Consider the following 16807-nt stretch of genomic DNA (forward strand, 5'->3'; position numbering starts at 1 on the left):
TTCATTTCTCATGTCACTTTAATTGATACCTTGGTATATTATTACCTTGAGAACAATGCTAAGCAACTCTGTGTACGCACACACGCACACACAAATACACACACGCGCGCGCCTGTATCTTTGGTTTAAATATGCAGCTTGCTCAGTTTACTCAAACTGAAACGACTGAAGACAAACATCTGTAATGTCATTAGAACATTGAGTCCTTTTAAGAGAAGATGAATAGAGGACATTTCAAAGTAAGAGCACTTGCTGAATTGTTATTTAGTCCATTAGTATTTAGAACTATATAAACACTCCCTTTGGATCTCAGTAACGGCAGATGGTTGGAGACTCTTGGGTTTTATGGTGATGCTCTGTCATCACCACAAACGTTCCACCTGTGCCCTCTTCATGTCCACAGTTAATCCAAGAACTTGCGATTGGGGTTGGCACCAAACAGATTCATTCTGACTTCAGGCATCATCTGTCAAGAAGATAGTAAGGATATAAATCACAACCATTTTTTTTTTTGGCCACAGCATTCAAACATTGTTACAATTGTTACAGTTCAGTATTTGATATTCCTTTCCAGCTGTAAGAACACAAAGTTTCTTTCCATTTTATTTACTCATTGTCATTTGATTTTTTTTGCCACTGTCTAAAAATGTTAAATCTCGTTTCTGGCATATATACACATTTTGAATTCAATAAATTTTTTCTATTTCAATCCCTGATATGTTGCCTTTGTACCAAAAAGGCTGTAAATGACCTGCAAATAAATGCACTCTGTCATTGTTTGCATTTTAAACAGCATCCCAAATTTCTAGTTTCTAAGTTTCTAAGTAACTATGTAATTTCTTAAAAACATCCAAAGACATCATTGCACATGCATTCATTGCACTCTTTGTTTACATTTTACACAGGATGCCAGATTTCTAAGTATCCATGTAGTTTCCTAAAAACATCCAATGACAGAGTGGAATAATATGCACTCTGTCATTTTTTACATTTTACACAGCATCCCAAATTTCTAGGTAACTATGTCATTTCTGTGGCTCCTGTTCTGATCAAGGCCAACAAGTGCGAGTGCACATCCCATTTATCTTTATGCTTTTTCCACCTGGTTGTGTAAGATCATTTGTACTGAATCTCAGTGAAAAGACAAAGGACTGCTCTAGACCACCCACGTCTCATTCCACAGCCCACTTTGATCTTAAGTGGGTCAGACCAGTGAAATTCTCCTTTCTGTGATTTTAAAGAAGTTTAACTACATATATTGAGATATCTTAGGGACTAAATAAAGGTTAGGGGAGGTCAGCTTTTAAAACTCCAAAGCCATGGGCTGATTCCGGCTCCCCAGGTCTTACATTTGATGCTTCTGGTCTAGACCATTTGGGCCTTTAGAGAATCTTAAAATTATTTTTCTAATACCTATACATTAATAATACAATTGTTGCAGAAAATACTCAAAAGACCTTACTCCTGAACAAAGCTGAATAATTTACGAACATAAGTCAGCAGTGACTGTAATTACTACACATTTGATTTCACAGCTTTACTCTAAAAAAAGGAACCAGTTTTTGCGTTATTGACACGATGGCAACATTGAATCCTCAAAGCAAGTTTAAATATAGTAAATCCGTTGTTAGCATGACAGTCTAGTCTTAATGATTAAATTGATTTTTCTCTGTCAGCTCTCCACCCTTCAGTGAATTAGATCCACTGGAAAGCAAGTTGGGCTCTGCTGCCCTCCACAGGCAAACAGCAGCTACTGCAGTGAGCAGCAGAAGATTTGGATGTGAGGTATATCATCGAAGTTACTTTACCTGTTGTGCAATGAGTTCTAGCCTGCTCTCCAAAGTGTTGGAAACCTTGATCTTCCCATTCTCATTATACATCTCGATTCCTCCACAGCTGTTAAGATAAAATGAAATGTCTAGTTTAAGTCTTGATGCATGCTCAATCATCCAGGTAAGTAAATCCCAAAAGGTTGATTCTGTTCTGTTCATCACAGCCTATTGTTCATTCAGTGGGCTGGTTTTAGTCATTGTGCAAATGTACTGTTTATAAGGTTGGGGAAACCTGCAGTCAGCTGAGACTAAAGAAGTCACCTGGATGAGTGACGAAACGTTTCTCCCACTGAAAACGTCCAGATGAACAGAATCAACCTTTTGGGATGTCTAGTGCAAGGTTCAAAGTTCAAACCAAGCATCAGAATGTGGTATGGTTGTGGTGCCAGGCATGCTGGACTGACTGAGCATTTCACAAATGTCTGATCTACTGATCAGAAGTTGAGCAGTATGTGCATCTTTCCACATAGCCATCTGTAGGGTTTATCCGGTAGTTAAGTGATGACGTGACGAATCCTACTTCCCGGCCTAAAGTAGTTCAATTCAATTTATTTATTTATATAGCGCCAAATCACAACAAATGTCACCTCAAGGCGCTTCATAGATACAGAGAAAAGCCCAACAATCATATGACCCCCTATGAGCAAGCACTTTGGCGACAGTGGGAAGGAAAAACTCCCTTTTAACAGGAAGAAACCTCCGGCAGAACCAGGCTCAGGGAGGGGCGGCCATCTGCTGCGACCGGTTGGGGTGAGAGAAGGAAGACAGGATAAAAGACATGCTGTGGAAGAGAGACAGAGATTAATAACAGATATGATTCAATGCAGAGAGGTCTATTAACACATAGTGAGTGAGAAAGGTGACTGGAAAGGAAAAACTCAATGCATCATGGGAATCCCCCGGCAGCCTACGTCTATTGCAGCATAACTAAGGGAGGATTCAGGGTCACCTGGTCCAGCCCTAACTATATGCTTTAGCAAAAAGGAAAGTTTTAAGCCTAATCTTAAAAGTAGAGATAGTGTCTGTCTCCCGAATCCAAACTGGAAGCTGGTTCCACAGAAGAGGGGCCTGAAAACTGAAGGCTCTCCCTCCCATTCTACTTTTAAATACTCTAGGAACAACAAGTAGGCCTGCAGAGTGGGAGCGAAGTGCTCTAATAGGGTAATATGGTACTACAAGGTCATTAAGATAAGATGGGGCCTGATTATTTAAGACCTTGTATGTGAGGAGCAGGATTTTGAATTCTATTCTGGATTTAACAGGAAGCCAATGAAGGGAAGCCAAAACAGGAGAAATATGCTCTCTCTTTCTAGTCCCTGTCAGGACTCTTGCTGCAGCATTTTGGATTAACTGAAGGCTTTTCAGTGAGTTTTTTGGACATCCTGATAGTAATGAATTGCAGTAGTCCAGCCTGGAAGTAATAAATGCATGAACTAGTTTTTCAGCGTCACTCTGAGACAGGATATTTCTAATTTTAGAGATGTTGCGCAAATGGAAGAACGCAGTCTTACATATTTGTTTAATATGTGCGTTGAAGGACATATCCTGGTCAAAAATGACTCCAAGGTTCCTCACAGTGTTACTGGAGGCCAAGGTAATGCCATCCAGAGTAAGAATCTGGTTAGATACCATATTTCTAAGCTTTTCAGCGCCGAGAACAATGACCTCAGTTTTATCTGAGTTAAGAAGCAGAAAGTTAGTGGCCATCCAAGTCTTTATGTCTTTAAGACATTCCTGCAGTTTAACTAATTGGTGTGTGTTATCTGGCTTTATGGACAGATAGAGCTGGGTGTCATCTGCATAGCAGTGAAAATGTATGCTATGTCTTCTAATGATGCTGCCTAGGGGAAGCATGTATAATGTAAACAGAATTGGTCCTAGCACTGAACCCTGTGGAACTCCATAATTAACCTCAGTGTGTGAAGAGGACTCTCCATTTACATGCACAAATTGGAGTCTATTAGATAGATATGATACAAACCACTGCAGTGCAATACCTGTAATACCTACAGCATGTTCTAATCGCTCTAATGGGATATTATGGTCAACAGTATCGAATGCTGCACTAAGGTCAAGAAGGACAAGCACAGAGATGAGTCCACTGTCAGAGGCCATAAGAAGATCATTTGTAACCTTCACTAAAGCTGTTTCTGCGCTGTGATGAGCTCTGAAACCTGACTGAAACTCTTCAAATAAACCATTCCTCTGCAGATGATCTGTTAGCTGTTTGACAACTACTCTTTCAAGGATTTTTGATATGAAAGGAAGGTTGGAGATTGGCCTATAATTAGCTAAGACTGCTGGGTCTAGAGATGGCTTTTTGAGTAAAGGTTTAACTGCAGCCACCTTGAAGGCCTGTGGTACATAGCCGATTATTAGAGATAGGTTGATCATATATAAGATCGAAGAATTAATCAATGGCAGGACCTCTTTGAGCAGTTTTGTAGGAATGGGGTCTAAAAGACACGTTGATGGTTTGGAGGAAGTAATTATTGAAGTTAACTCAGAAAGATCGATTGGAGAAAAAGAGTCTAACTTAACATCAATGGAACTAAGAGTAGCTGTAGATAATATTACATCTGTGGGATGATTATTGGTAATTTTTTCTCTAATGATAAAAATTTTATTTGTGAAGAAGTTCATGAAGTCATCACTAGTTAACGTTAAAGGGATGGTTGGCTCAAAAGAGCTCTGACTTTTTGTCAGCCTGGCTACAGTGCTGAAGAGAAACTTGGGGTTGTACTTATTTTCTTCAATCAGTGATGAGTAGTAAGCTGTTCTGGCTTTGCGGAGGGCTTTCTTATAAAGCAACAAACTATTTCTCCAGGCTAAGTGATGATCCTCTAAATTTGTGACACGCCATTTCCTCTCCAGATTACGAGTCATCTGCTTTAGGGTACGTGTTTGAGGATTATACCACGGGGTCAGGTACTTCTGATTAGAGACCTTAGTTTTCACCGGAGCTACAGTATCCAGAGTCGTACGTAGTGAGGAGGTGAAATTATTAACAAGATAATCGACCTCTGTTGGGGTAGCGTTCAGATAGCTGCTCTGCTCTGTGTTGGTACAGGGCATTGACGATGATAACAGTGGCTGGATTATATTCTTAAACTTAGTTACAGCGCTTTCAGAAAGACATCTACTTTGATAAAGTCCACTCTCCACTGCTGCGTAATCAATTATTGTAAATGTAAATGTTATCAAGAAATGATCAGACAGGAGAGGGTTTTCAGGAAACACTGTTAAATGTTCAGTTTCTATGCCATATGTTAAAACAAGATCTAGAGTGTGATTAAAGTGGTGGGTGGGTTCTTTTACATTTTGAGAGAAACCAATTGAGTCTAACAACAGATTAAATGCCATGTTGAGGCTGTCATTTTTAGCATCAACATGGATGTTAAAATCACCCACAATAATTATTTTATCTGAGCTCAGAACTAAATTAGATATAAAGTCTGAGAAATCAGACAGAAACTCTGTGTAAGGCCCAGGTGGACGATAGATGATAACAAGTAAGACTGGTTTCTGAGTTTCACAGCTGGGGTGGACAATGTTAAGTATCAGGCTTTCAAATGAATTAAAAGTCTGTCTTGGTCTTTCATTAATTAATAGACTGGTGTGAAAAATTGTTGCCACACCGCCCCCTCGACCTGTGCTTCGAGATTTCTGGTAGTTAGAATGACTCGGGGGTGTTGATTCATTTAAACTAACATAATCATCCTGCTGCAACCAGGTTTCTGTAAGGCAGAGTAAATCAATTTGTTGATCAATTATTAAGTCATGTACTAACAGAGACTTGGAGGAGAGAGACCTAATATTTAATAATCCACATTTCACTGTTTTACTCTTTGGTTCAGATGTGGATGTGGATGTGTAGTCTGCGTTTAATATGGCTTTTGTGTTGTTAACATGTTTAATGTTTTGTATTTTCTTCTATTTAATCTCAAAAAGCTCCTAAAACAGTCAGTGATCACTGTTGACCTCCCTCGGCTTTTATTACTGCTAATCATTTATTTAAGCTCAGTTTTTAAAACCTTAGGATGTAACTACAGCCCAGCCCATGCAGCAGTATATGAATGACTAACCTCGTATTGTGGATGGATTATCTCAGTTGTTCTCCTGGCTGAAGTTTGGTCCTTTTACAGCATCCTGCCATGTGATTACATTTGTTCCTGACCACCGAGAACACTCACGGTAACTTTTATCGAGTGGGAAAAAAAAGTTAGCTTGTTTATATTACGCTAACATAGCTGTGTTGCTAGCGGTCACGTAGCACATCATTAGCTACAACTAGCCAAACTTCAGTAACCCTACAAACGTCACTGCTGTTTAGTTTTCTGTCTTCATTTATGTTGGAAGTGATAACAGAGCTGTACGTTTTAATCTGTTTCCAAAACCCTGCAGTCAGGACATGCTATATTGTATTTAGATAGAAGCTAGCGAGCTAACTTCCTGCTAACTTCTAACTCTGTTAAATGTCATAAATTCCGTTTTCATGGATGCCTGGATGTTAAACTCAATTGTTACACCTGGTAGAGCAGAACGCTGATCATTTTATTAAGGATGAAAGACTTTAGACAGTTTTTCAACTCTCAGTAATGCCATAGTGATCGTTTGATATATGGACCTGCAGCGGAGTTTAGGCTCAGACACGGCTAGTGACGTCAGACTTAACGACCGGATAGATCCAATGAGCAGCAGTTCTCTGGGTGATAGTATGTTGCTGATGCCAGAGGTAGGATGAGAACTGATTTGAGGTGATAGGAAGGCAACAGTAACTCAAATAACCACTAGTTAACAAAAAGAGCACCTCCAAACACACAACATGTCAAACCTTGAAGCAGATGGTCTACAGCAGCAGAAGAACACACCAGGGCCCCTCCTATCAGCTAAGAACAGTAAACTGAGGCTATAATTTGAGTGGGCTCACAAAATTAGATAACAGAGGTTTGTGAAATGTTGCCTGGTTTGATAGGGTCACAGTGTGGTAAAAACACCATGAAAGCATGGCCACGCATCAGTGCTTCAGGCTGCTGGTGGTGCAACGGTGTGGAGGACATTTTCTATAAATGAGCCACAGTATACGCCTGAGTATCTTTGCTGAGCATGTCCCTTTATGACCACAGTAACCGCTGCTCGCAGCAGGACAATGTGCGATGTCACAAAGCTCATATCCTCTAAGAATGTGTCCACTGTACTCAAATGGCTCCGACAGTCACTAGATTATAATCCACTGAAATACAGTTAAACGGGAAGTTTGCATCATATGATCTGCAACAACTATGTGACGACATCATGTCAACGTGGACCAAAAAGTCTGAGGAATGTTCCAACACCTTGTGGAGACTACTCCACAAAGACAAAGTTGTTCCAACCCCCAAGGTCAAACTAAAGCTGAGCAGGGTTTAGTTTGACCCTAACCCTTCCTGCATCTAAATCTTGACAATACAAAATAGATAATCTGTAACAATCACATGACCTCCTTTTTTCTGAAGAACTGAATCATCTTACATCTGAGCTGGAAGAAAACGTTCCTTGTCGACTTTGACTGTTATATTACTTTTCACCGCCTCTTTGTAGATCGGGATGTTCTTATTGACTGCAGCCTGTTTGGTAATAAAGAGAGAAAACAACTCTATGTTTTATTGTGCATTTGACAAAAGAGGCAGATGGCCTGTTCCTTCTTTTCTAAATAACTAGTCAGAACAGCTTCACCTGAACAAGTTCAACATCCTGCAATCGGCAGCGAATGGTAACCTTAGGCTCCAGCAGTCGGTAGAATCCCTGAAACATTAAAAAAAAAGCTCACTTTTTAAATATAGAAAACTGAATAATATATTAACAGTTGGTTTGCAATCATAGATCCCAATGGTAGATTATACCTGAAGCACTAGGCCCTCCAACAGACTGGAGTACTTAGCAGGGTCCTTAGCAATCTCTGCAAGTCTCCGACGGGCCTCGTTTAACAGATCCTGTGACAAGAACAGACAACTGGATACATTAGAAATTAATCTATGACTCATGAATTATGGTACGCAAAATCATATTTATCTTGCATCTGAGCACAGTTTTTACAAATATTTAACTGGAACGTGTCTTTTTCACTGTACTGGAGTAGTGAAGGTCAAATAGAGGACACAACATTTACACATTATTTCCAGGTGTAAATACGTGCACAACAATTTAGTGCAAGAATGAAAGCTAATCATGGAAACAAATTCATCATTAAAGTTATGATGAATTTGACTAGAGGAGGTTTCCAGTGGACACAGAAATGAGCATTCATCGCTCACCGTGATCATGTCGTCTCGGGCCTTCAGCACCTTCAGCCTGGCTTGGTTCATCATGTTGGATCTCTGGCTGTGAAGGGTGTTGATTATACCGATTAATTCCTTTTATCAGAGATATTCTTCAAGCACAATTCCTGCCTGAACCAAATATGATTTTATTTTGAACTTTTTAGAGTTGTCATTTTCTCTTCTTCAGAGTTGTCGGCCCAGAATTGATTAAATCTGTTTATGCTGCTTCCTCGTTGGTTAGTTCAATGGATGCCTAACAAGCTATCAGAAGATCAGTCACTGCCTCAGAAAGACAGTGTTTACTCATGAGATGTGAGATTGCAGAGTGTCAGATCTGTAAGTGTTTGAAGTGTGGGATAAACAGCAATAAAAAGCATCTTACAGAAACAGTCAAACCAATGGGACAGCGGAGCTAAAAAGAAGAACGTAAGGCATGCTGTGGTGTACCATTTCCAAAGGCTAACTAAATTTTCTTGTGATGAATGCATTCCTATTTGTGCAGTTTGAGTGACCACTCTTTCTCACATCTTCTTATGCTGCTCAATTTGCTTTTCCTTCTTCTCATAGTACTCCATGATTTTCAGCCGCTGAGTCTGCACCAGACGACCTTTCTCAATGTTGAACTCTTCCTCCGCCTGTGTAAGAGAAGATTCATTAAATCAGTGGTCACTATGACAAAACACAAGACTGACAGGCAGAAGAGCTTCCGTTACCTTTGCATCAATTTCCTCAACTTTCTCATTGGCCTCTTGCTCAATGAAGGCCATCATGTGCTTAATCTGCCATAAGAAACACAAAAAGCAGCTGGTTCAAGTTTAGATCTCTGACAATGTGCATCCTTTATGTGTCTGTCTGTTTTTTTCTGAATGATACAAAAACATGCGTACACACTTTTACAGTTTTACTAAAACTGATAGTTTAGCATTAGAAAGTGACCAAATGTCATTATTTACTGCAATGAGACCAACTTGACTCGCATTAATGGCAATGTTAGCATTTAGGCATTAACTTTAACTTTGCACCCGTCATAATGTAAACTGCCACCGACAACCAGAACTAAATGAATTGCCTTAAATGTTAAACATAGGGCGAAATAATGATTAACAGCGGGACAGTGCTGCAGTCCACGTTTCGGCCCGTTAACTGAGATTATGTATGTTTACCGTAAATTACAACACTCGTCAGTGGGATTGACGTGGTTTAACTTGTCCATAAAGTTTACCTGTTTCTGTACGTCAGCGTCGGTGAGTGCCATGGCTTTTCTCAGTTATGTTTATTGTCTCTTTGGAGGCTGTCAAACTAACTGTCTCCGTCACTTTTACCGTCCACTGAAGCACAAACAGTTTGGGGTGAAAACACGGTTTGGCTTTCGTGGTCGAGCTGACCACTGGAGGTAAAATAGAACTTCCGGTCTGCACTTTCAAAATAACATTTCGCGTTCCAGTTAAATATTTGTAACGAGGGCGGGGTGCTAAGGTTGGATGCTCTCCCCTCGAAATTCTTATTGCTACAGAAAATCAAGGATTATCTCCCCCAATAACAGACGCGACCTGTTTGTAAATTCCGCAAGTTTCCTCTTGTGACCACAGGTTGAACGGTGTCCGGTAGCAAAGGAGAGTATTATTATGAAGGCTCTGACAGGAAGATTGGTGCCGGTTTTGTATGCTAACATCCAGAGCACCCTGTGTACTAACGGCTACCTGCCATTGGTGGTCTACCCTCTCCGGCTTCTGCTACAGTAGTGTGTGTGTGTGTATGTGTTCATAATTCTGTTCAGCTTGTCGTCTGTCCACATCTGGTTGCCTTTGGACAAGGACGGTAAGAAACGGACACCCGCTGAGCTTAAGTTAAAATGAAGTTTTGAGTCTCCCGCACGTAAAACGTGTAACGTCAAGCTAGCTAACAGTAGCTTGCATGTGAGTTTAGGTGTTCCAGCGAGGGGTGCAGCGGACACTTATGTAATTAGTCTGGTAATTAATTAGCAAAGCTACATGTCTGGTTAGTAAAGCGAATGGTTATGTTATTTGGTAGATTATTTTTTGCAGACATACTGAAATCTTTTGAGGATAGTTGTGTTTATTTAATTTACTGTAATTATTGTAGCCGCTTTGTTATTTGATGATTGAACTTTTTAAATACTCAGTTATACACATTATTTTATTTTGATAGTTAAACCCGGAAGTATTTTGTTTAATTTGGCAGACTTGACATGAATGGAATTTTTGGTCCGCTTGGTGTCACCTCGTCTCTGGAGGACCATGTGGGGCGATTAACTTAGAAGTTATAGGGGGTTAAAGTCGTGTTTCATATTTGTGCAGTGATCATTTTATTTGAAAATTGTTTTGGGTTTTTTTGGGGGGATTTTTAAAACGACCATCTGTTTGCCACATGTGTTGTGTAAATCATGATCTAGACACAAAAAAGTACCCAAATATGTCCTGTCCCATTCTTCTGTCCTCAGTTGGGACCCAAGCAGTCACATAAGTCTAAAATCACTGAGTGAGTGACCGGGAAAATTTAATTTGTCCCCTTAGTGCACGCAGTGGGGGCAGGACACTGTAAACCTGAGGGAGGGCATCTGTTTATGTCATTCATATAACAGCTTTTTCTTTTTTTTAAGATTAAATGACATATTGTATGATACAGTGCCAGAGTTTAGATATAGATTTTCTTAGCTTTTATTAATGGGTGCCTCAGCCTCAGCCAGCCCATCCTTCAGGCTGTAACGATTGTGCCTCTAACAAGATATTATTCTTCCTCTGGTTGTTATTTTCCCTAGGTGAGGCGTCCAGCTTCGACTGTATGAATTAATGTGCCTGAGAGTCTGATACACATCTGTTCGATGGCTACCTCAGGCTCCACCGCCTCTGCCTCAATCCCAGCCACTGTGCCTGAGGGTTTCCATTTTGAAACCAAATATATTTTGCTTAACTACCTAGGAATGGTGCCTGCAGGTAGATCAGACCAACCAGCTGCAGCTCAAGGTGAGAGGAAATGCTTTGCATTCGTGGCAAACCTCTTATTAAAAATCGCTGACGAGACGAGCAACAGTTGTTTTTTTTTTCCTTCCCATTTTGCACACTGTGCACGTACACAACCCTCACACACTTGCATTCAGAGAGCACACAAATAGTGGCGTTCACATGCACACATGGTTGTAACATAAAATATCTGGGGTGTGTAGGCACGTAGCCACCTGTTTTGTCAGCTTAATTTGGCTCTGACTGGAATCTGACTTTAGCAGGAGAACACATTCAGAAGACCTGCATGGACACTTGAACATGATAGCTGAAGCCAGTGTCTGTAAACCAATAGATTTAGTGGATTCTCATCTAAAGCCCAGCTAGAATCCTTTCAATAACCCAATATGGTGACCAGAGTGCATAAAGCTGTCGTGTCTTCAGAGGTCTTTACAACAACCCTGTTACATGGCTTCAGGCGTGCTGGCTCACATTTTTCTTCTTGTTCCCTTTTATGGCCGGCATACCAAAAAAGGTGTTGTAGAACAAATGTACAATATAGTCATGGTTTTGTGTGTCTGCTATGTGGGACTAGAGAAAGGATGTGTGAAGGTAAATGCCAGCAGCTGTTCGTTTCTTTCAGTTTGTGCAACCAAGTTGTGACCTCACAGCGTTAATCCTGAAATAAATCTTAGTGATTAAAGAGCGCACAAGACTGCTGGAGAGCCTCTTTGGATGATGCATGAAAGTAAAGGAGCAGAGGTATCTGAAAAATGTATTTGGAGCAAGGAAAAGAAGACGAGAGGGGGAAGTTCTTTATTTCCTGTCCATTTTATTGTTGTGTGCATGCTTGGAATGGGCGGAGATGGCAGATGAGTGGCTGATCCCTGCTTTCCGCTTGACCCGGTCCAATTTCTGACAGCCTGTCATGTGCAATCACTGTAGCATTACTCACACACCAGTGGACCAAAGCAAAATAGTTGTCTGGCTAGCTGTCTGGCTAAATGCTGACACAGCACCAAGGCCAGGAAAAGCCAACACTGGTCCTCATGGCACCCATGCAGGGACACGAGAGAACAAGATCCCAGTTGTCAGAGTGTCTTCTTGCTTTTTGTTAAAAAATGTCATTATTTGATTTCATAAACTGAGAAAAGTCAGCTACGAAAGCGGTGAAGAATCCCCACTTCAGAAGGGATTATCATTGCAACTGAACCAATGGAGTCCAGTCACACTGGAAATAACCAGCGCCTCTGGGTTGCATGTATGAACATTATAAAATGATCCCTGCATCTCTCCGGGGTGAGAGGTCAAATGTAAAAGTTGATTTTTTTTGAGGGTTTATTTTATTTTTGTGTAAATTCAATGCAGCCCCACTTGGCGCCTTTGTGTTGCGTGGTTCGTTACACCCTGAGCAGTGTAGACTCGGTGCTGTAAATAATTGACCTCTGCCTTGATAGCCTTCGTGCACACCATGACTGGGAACCATTAACAGTTTTTTGCTTTGAATTCAGGCTCGTCAGGCTGAGGAGGAGCGGCTGCCTGCAAAGGTGGTTCTCTCCTCCAGGAACGTTGGTGTGCACGGCTGGATCGTTGACACGCTTTGTGTATTCATAGTGCAGGCATCAACCGCTCATCTTTATAGTGGAGTCAAGATCAGGCCCGATTTCCACTTTGATGTTGAGCCTAGCCTGTTAAATATTTCATGATTTAATAAAAGGTCAGATCCCATATTTGTTGTGTTAACTTAACCCATTCTTTGTCAGATCCTCTATTTAATTTATCAGATTATATCCAAAACCAGTGAGTGCATAACTTTTATGAATCAAAAAAAGACAATGAACCTTTTTGAAAAAGCCACATGACCAACTTTATTATAAGTTGTTAGAATAGTTACATAAAGAAAACTAAACACATGCATAAAACAATAACAAAATAGCTGCTGACATCAGTGCAAATGACCTTTTCTGAAATATGTTCATGGTTGAGGATGTGCTGAAAGAAGGACTGCTTTAAAAAGCGACCATGCAAATGCAACAAAAACAGCTGGCACACACTGAAATGACCGTCCAACCACAATATCCTGTTAAAATGCAGTCAAGGCAATTCAGAATTTCCAGAACAGCTTTTCTTTAGTCGTGTTTTAAGACATTTGGGGAAGTTTTGCATGAAAACTAGGGCGACTGTTTGGGAGAGAGCCAGAAAGAATGAAGGATGGAGCGACAGTGATTCATATTTCATGTTTGTTTATCTCTTTCAGAAGATGCAGAGGCTGAGAAAACAAGATCCAGAGTGATAAAGGAGCAAATAGAGGAAGGGCTGAGAGAACTGGATGGCGAAATTGCCGCCTGTAAGTGATCACAAACATACACAGCTACAGTTAGGTCCATATATATTTGGACACTGACACAAGTTTTTTTTTCCACTTGTTTACTGAAACTAGTTACATAATGGAGATAATGTGTAGAATTTCATCTTTCATTTGAGGGCATCCACATTCAAATAGGATGAAGGGTTTAGGAGTTTCAGCTCCTTAACATTTGCCAGCCTCTTTTTAAAGGGACTTGAAGGCTATTTCATTGGCAGGTGTGGGCAATTCCTTCATTATGTTGTTTTCAATAAAGCAGATAAAATGCCTGGATTTGCTTTGAGGTGTGGGGCTTGTATTTGGAAGATTTTGCTGTGAACAGACAACATGCGGTGAAAGGAGCTCTCCATGAAGGTGAAACGAGCCTCCTTAAGCTGCGAAAACAGAAAATAAACACATCTGAGAAACTGTTACAATATTAAGAGTGGCAAAATGTACAGTTTGGTACATCCTGAGAAAGAAAGAAAGCACCGGTGAACTCAGAAATACAAAAAGACCTGGACGTCCACAAAAGACAACAGTGGTGGATGATCGCAGAATCATTTCCATGGTGATGAGAAACCCCTTCACACCAGCCAACCAAGTGAACAAGACTCTCCAGGAGGTAGGCGTATCGATATCCAGGGCTACCAGAAAGAGAAGACTGCGTGAAAGTAAATATAGATGGTTCACTGCAAGGCGTAAGTCATTCATAAACCCCAAGAATAGAGAGGCTAGATTGACAGATGAAACCAAGATCAACCTCTATCAGAATGAGGGCAAGAAAAAAAGTGTGACGAAGGTGTGAAACAGCTCACAATCGAAAGCATCCACATCGTCTGTAAAACATAGTGGAGAGAGTGTGATGGCTTGGGTGTGTATGGCTGCCAGTGGCTCTGGGACGCTGGTGTTTATTGATGATGTGATATACAGCAGCGGTCTCCAACCTTTTTTGCGCCACGGACCGGTTTATGCCCGACAATATTTTCACGGACCGGCCTTTAAGGTGTCGCGGATAAATACAACAAAATAAAACTAGTACCGGTACAGAAAAAAAGAAGATTTATTCATAACACACGTGAAAAGACCCAGGAAAACCGAGTTAACGATAAAAACGATAACAAAATAATGCTGAAAACCGATAAAAACCCTGAAAACTATACATTTCACACCTGAGCCTCAACTTTCGCGGCCCGGTACCAAACGACTCACGGACCGGTACCGGTCTGAGGCCCGGGGGTTGGGGACCGCTGATATACAGGACAGAAGGAGCTGAATGACCTCTGAGGTGTTCAGAGACAGACTGTCTGCTCACATCCAGCTAAATGCAGTCAAACTGATCGGGCGGCGTTTGATAATACAAATGGACAATGACCCAAAACGTACAGCCAAAGCAACCTAGGAGTTTATTAAAGCAAAGAAGGGGAATATTCATGAATGGCCAAGTCAGACACCCGATCTTAACCCAGTTGAGCATTTCACTTGATGAAAACTAAACTTTGGACAGAAAAGCCCAAAAACAAACAGTGACTGAAAGCTGCTGCAGTAAAGGTCTGGCAGAGGATTAAAAAGGAGGAAACCCAGCATCTGGTGATGCTCATGAATTCAAGACTTCAGGCTGTCATTGCCAGCAAAGGGTTTTCAACAAAGTATTAGGAATTGACTATTTTATTTTCAGTTATTTAATTTTCCCAATTACTTTTGAGCCCCTGAAATGAAGGGATTGAGTTAAAAATGCTTTAGTTTTAGACATTCTCATGCAATCCTTTTGTTCAGACCACTTAATTAAAGCTAAAAGTCTGCAGTTTAACTACATCTGAGTTGTTTAATTTAAAATTCATTGTGGTAAAAACCAAAAATTTTAAAAACTTTGTCTCTGTCCAAATATTTATGGACCTAACTGTAGTTCCAGAGATTCGCCTTCAAAAGCACTGAACACCATCACTAGTCTGGTTTTAAGTTTTTAAACTGAAGTTGATCAAAATTAAGTTCAGTGTGCAAATATGACACATGTACAGTTAAAGCTCTTTTCGTTTCTTTCCAAAAAGCGTGAATATTGCTGCAGATTGCTGTGGTTGGTCACCGAAAAGCTGATTTTGATTTTAAGTGAATGATTGTTTTGTCTCACTCTGGTTTCTTTCACAGCTCACACACGTGGGTGGTTGCTTCATCGTGTTTCACTAGTCAAAGATGCTTTAATGTTATTCTTAAGTAAATATGATTTATGAGTCTCATTAACAGGATCTCAGACATTAGTTCAATTACAATAATACATACAGAGCCATAAAAGGAGTCATACATGCAGTCATCAGCAATCATATGAGCCCCTATGAGCAGCACTTTGGCGACAGTGGGAAGGAAAAACTCCCTTTTAACAGGAAGAAACCTCCTGCAGAACCAGGCTCAGGGAGGGGCGGGGCCATCTGCTGTGATTGGTTGGGGTGAGAGAAGGAAGACAGGATAAAGACATGCTGTGGAAGAGAGACAGAGATTAATAACAGATATGATTCAACACAGAGAGGTCTGTTAACACATAGTGAGTGAGAAAGGTGACTGGAAAGGAAAAACTCAATGCATCATGGGAATCCCCGGCAGCCTACATCTATTGCAGCATAACTAAGGGAGGATTCAGGGTCACCTGGTCCAGCCCTAACTATATGCTTTAGCAAAAAGGAAAGTTTGAAGCCTAATCTTAAAAGTAGAGATAGTGTCTGTCTCCCGAATCCAAACTGGAAGCTGGTTCCACAGAAGAGGGGCCTGAAAACTGAAGGCTCTCCCTCCCATTCTACTTTTAAATACTCTAGGAACAACAAGTAGGCCTGCAGAGCGCGAGCGAAGTGCTCTAATAGGGTGATATGGTACTACAAGGTCATTAAGATAAGATGGGGCCTGATTATTTAAGACCTTGTATGTGAGGAGCAGGATTTTGAATTGGATTTAACAGGAAGCCAATGAAGCCGATACAGGAGAAATCTGCTCTCTCTTTCTAGTCCCTGTCAGGACTCTTGCTGCAGCATTTTGGATTAACTGAAGGCTTTTCAGTGAGTTTTTAGAACATCCTGATAATAATTAATTACAGTCGTCCAGCCTGGAAGTAATAAATGCATGAACTAGTTTTTCAGCGCCACTCTGAGACAGGATATTTCTAATTTTAGAGATGTTGCGCAAATGGAAGAAAGCAGTCCTACATATTTGTTTAATGATATGTAGGACTGCTTATTATTAGAGGTTTAATAAAAAGAAAAGTTAGTCAGAAGTGCCGCACTAATTAAAACAAACACTCTTTAAGTTTCGTGTTCTTCCCTTTCTTTGACTACCTCCTTTAAACGAGCTGCACTTCTTGTCAGCGATGTCACTCTGTCCTGTGACCTG

General features: G+C 40.6%; 2 protein-coding genes across 2 annotated transcripts in view; one reads left to right on the top strand and one right to left on the bottom strand.

Annotated features, from left to right (window-relative positions):
- Positions 1-9568, bottom strand: atp6v1e1a (ATPase H+ transporting V1 subunit E1a). Its single transcript, XM_087842821.1, has 9 exons — positions 9354-9568; positions 8845-8910; positions 8657-8766; positions 8126-8192; positions 7715-7804; positions 7548-7616; positions 7344-7438; positions 1809-1896; positions 1-466 (listed from the first exon to the last, which is right to left on the bottom strand). Exons 1-9 carry the CDS (start codon positions 9384-9386, stop codon positions 404-406), a joined length of 681 nt encoding a protein of 226 aa, XP_087698947.1. The 5' UTR covers positions 9387-9568; the 3' UTR covers positions 1-403.
- Positions 9565-16807, top strand: part of bcl2l13 (BCL2 like 13) — a 21426-nt gene continuing 14183 nt past the window's right edge. Inside the window, exons 1-3 of the mRNA XM_087842819.1 lie at positions 9565-9949; positions 10911-11115; positions 13349-13438. Coding sequence (XP_087698945.1) covers positions 10974-11115; positions 13349-13438 — 232 coding nt within the window. The 5' untranslated portion in view covers positions 9565-9949; positions 10911-10973. The remainder of the gene's footprint in view (positions 9950-10910; positions 11116-13348; positions 13439-16807) is intronic.

This window comes from Neolamprologus brichardi, chromosome 7 (assembly GCF_056152115.1).
Source record: "Neolamprologus brichardi isolate AB-2024 chromosome 7, ASM5615211v1, whole genome shotgun sequence".
NCBI classification, from domain to species: domain Eukaryota; kingdom Metazoa; phylum Chordata; class Actinopteri; order Cichliformes; family Cichlidae; genus Neolamprologus; species Neolamprologus brichardi.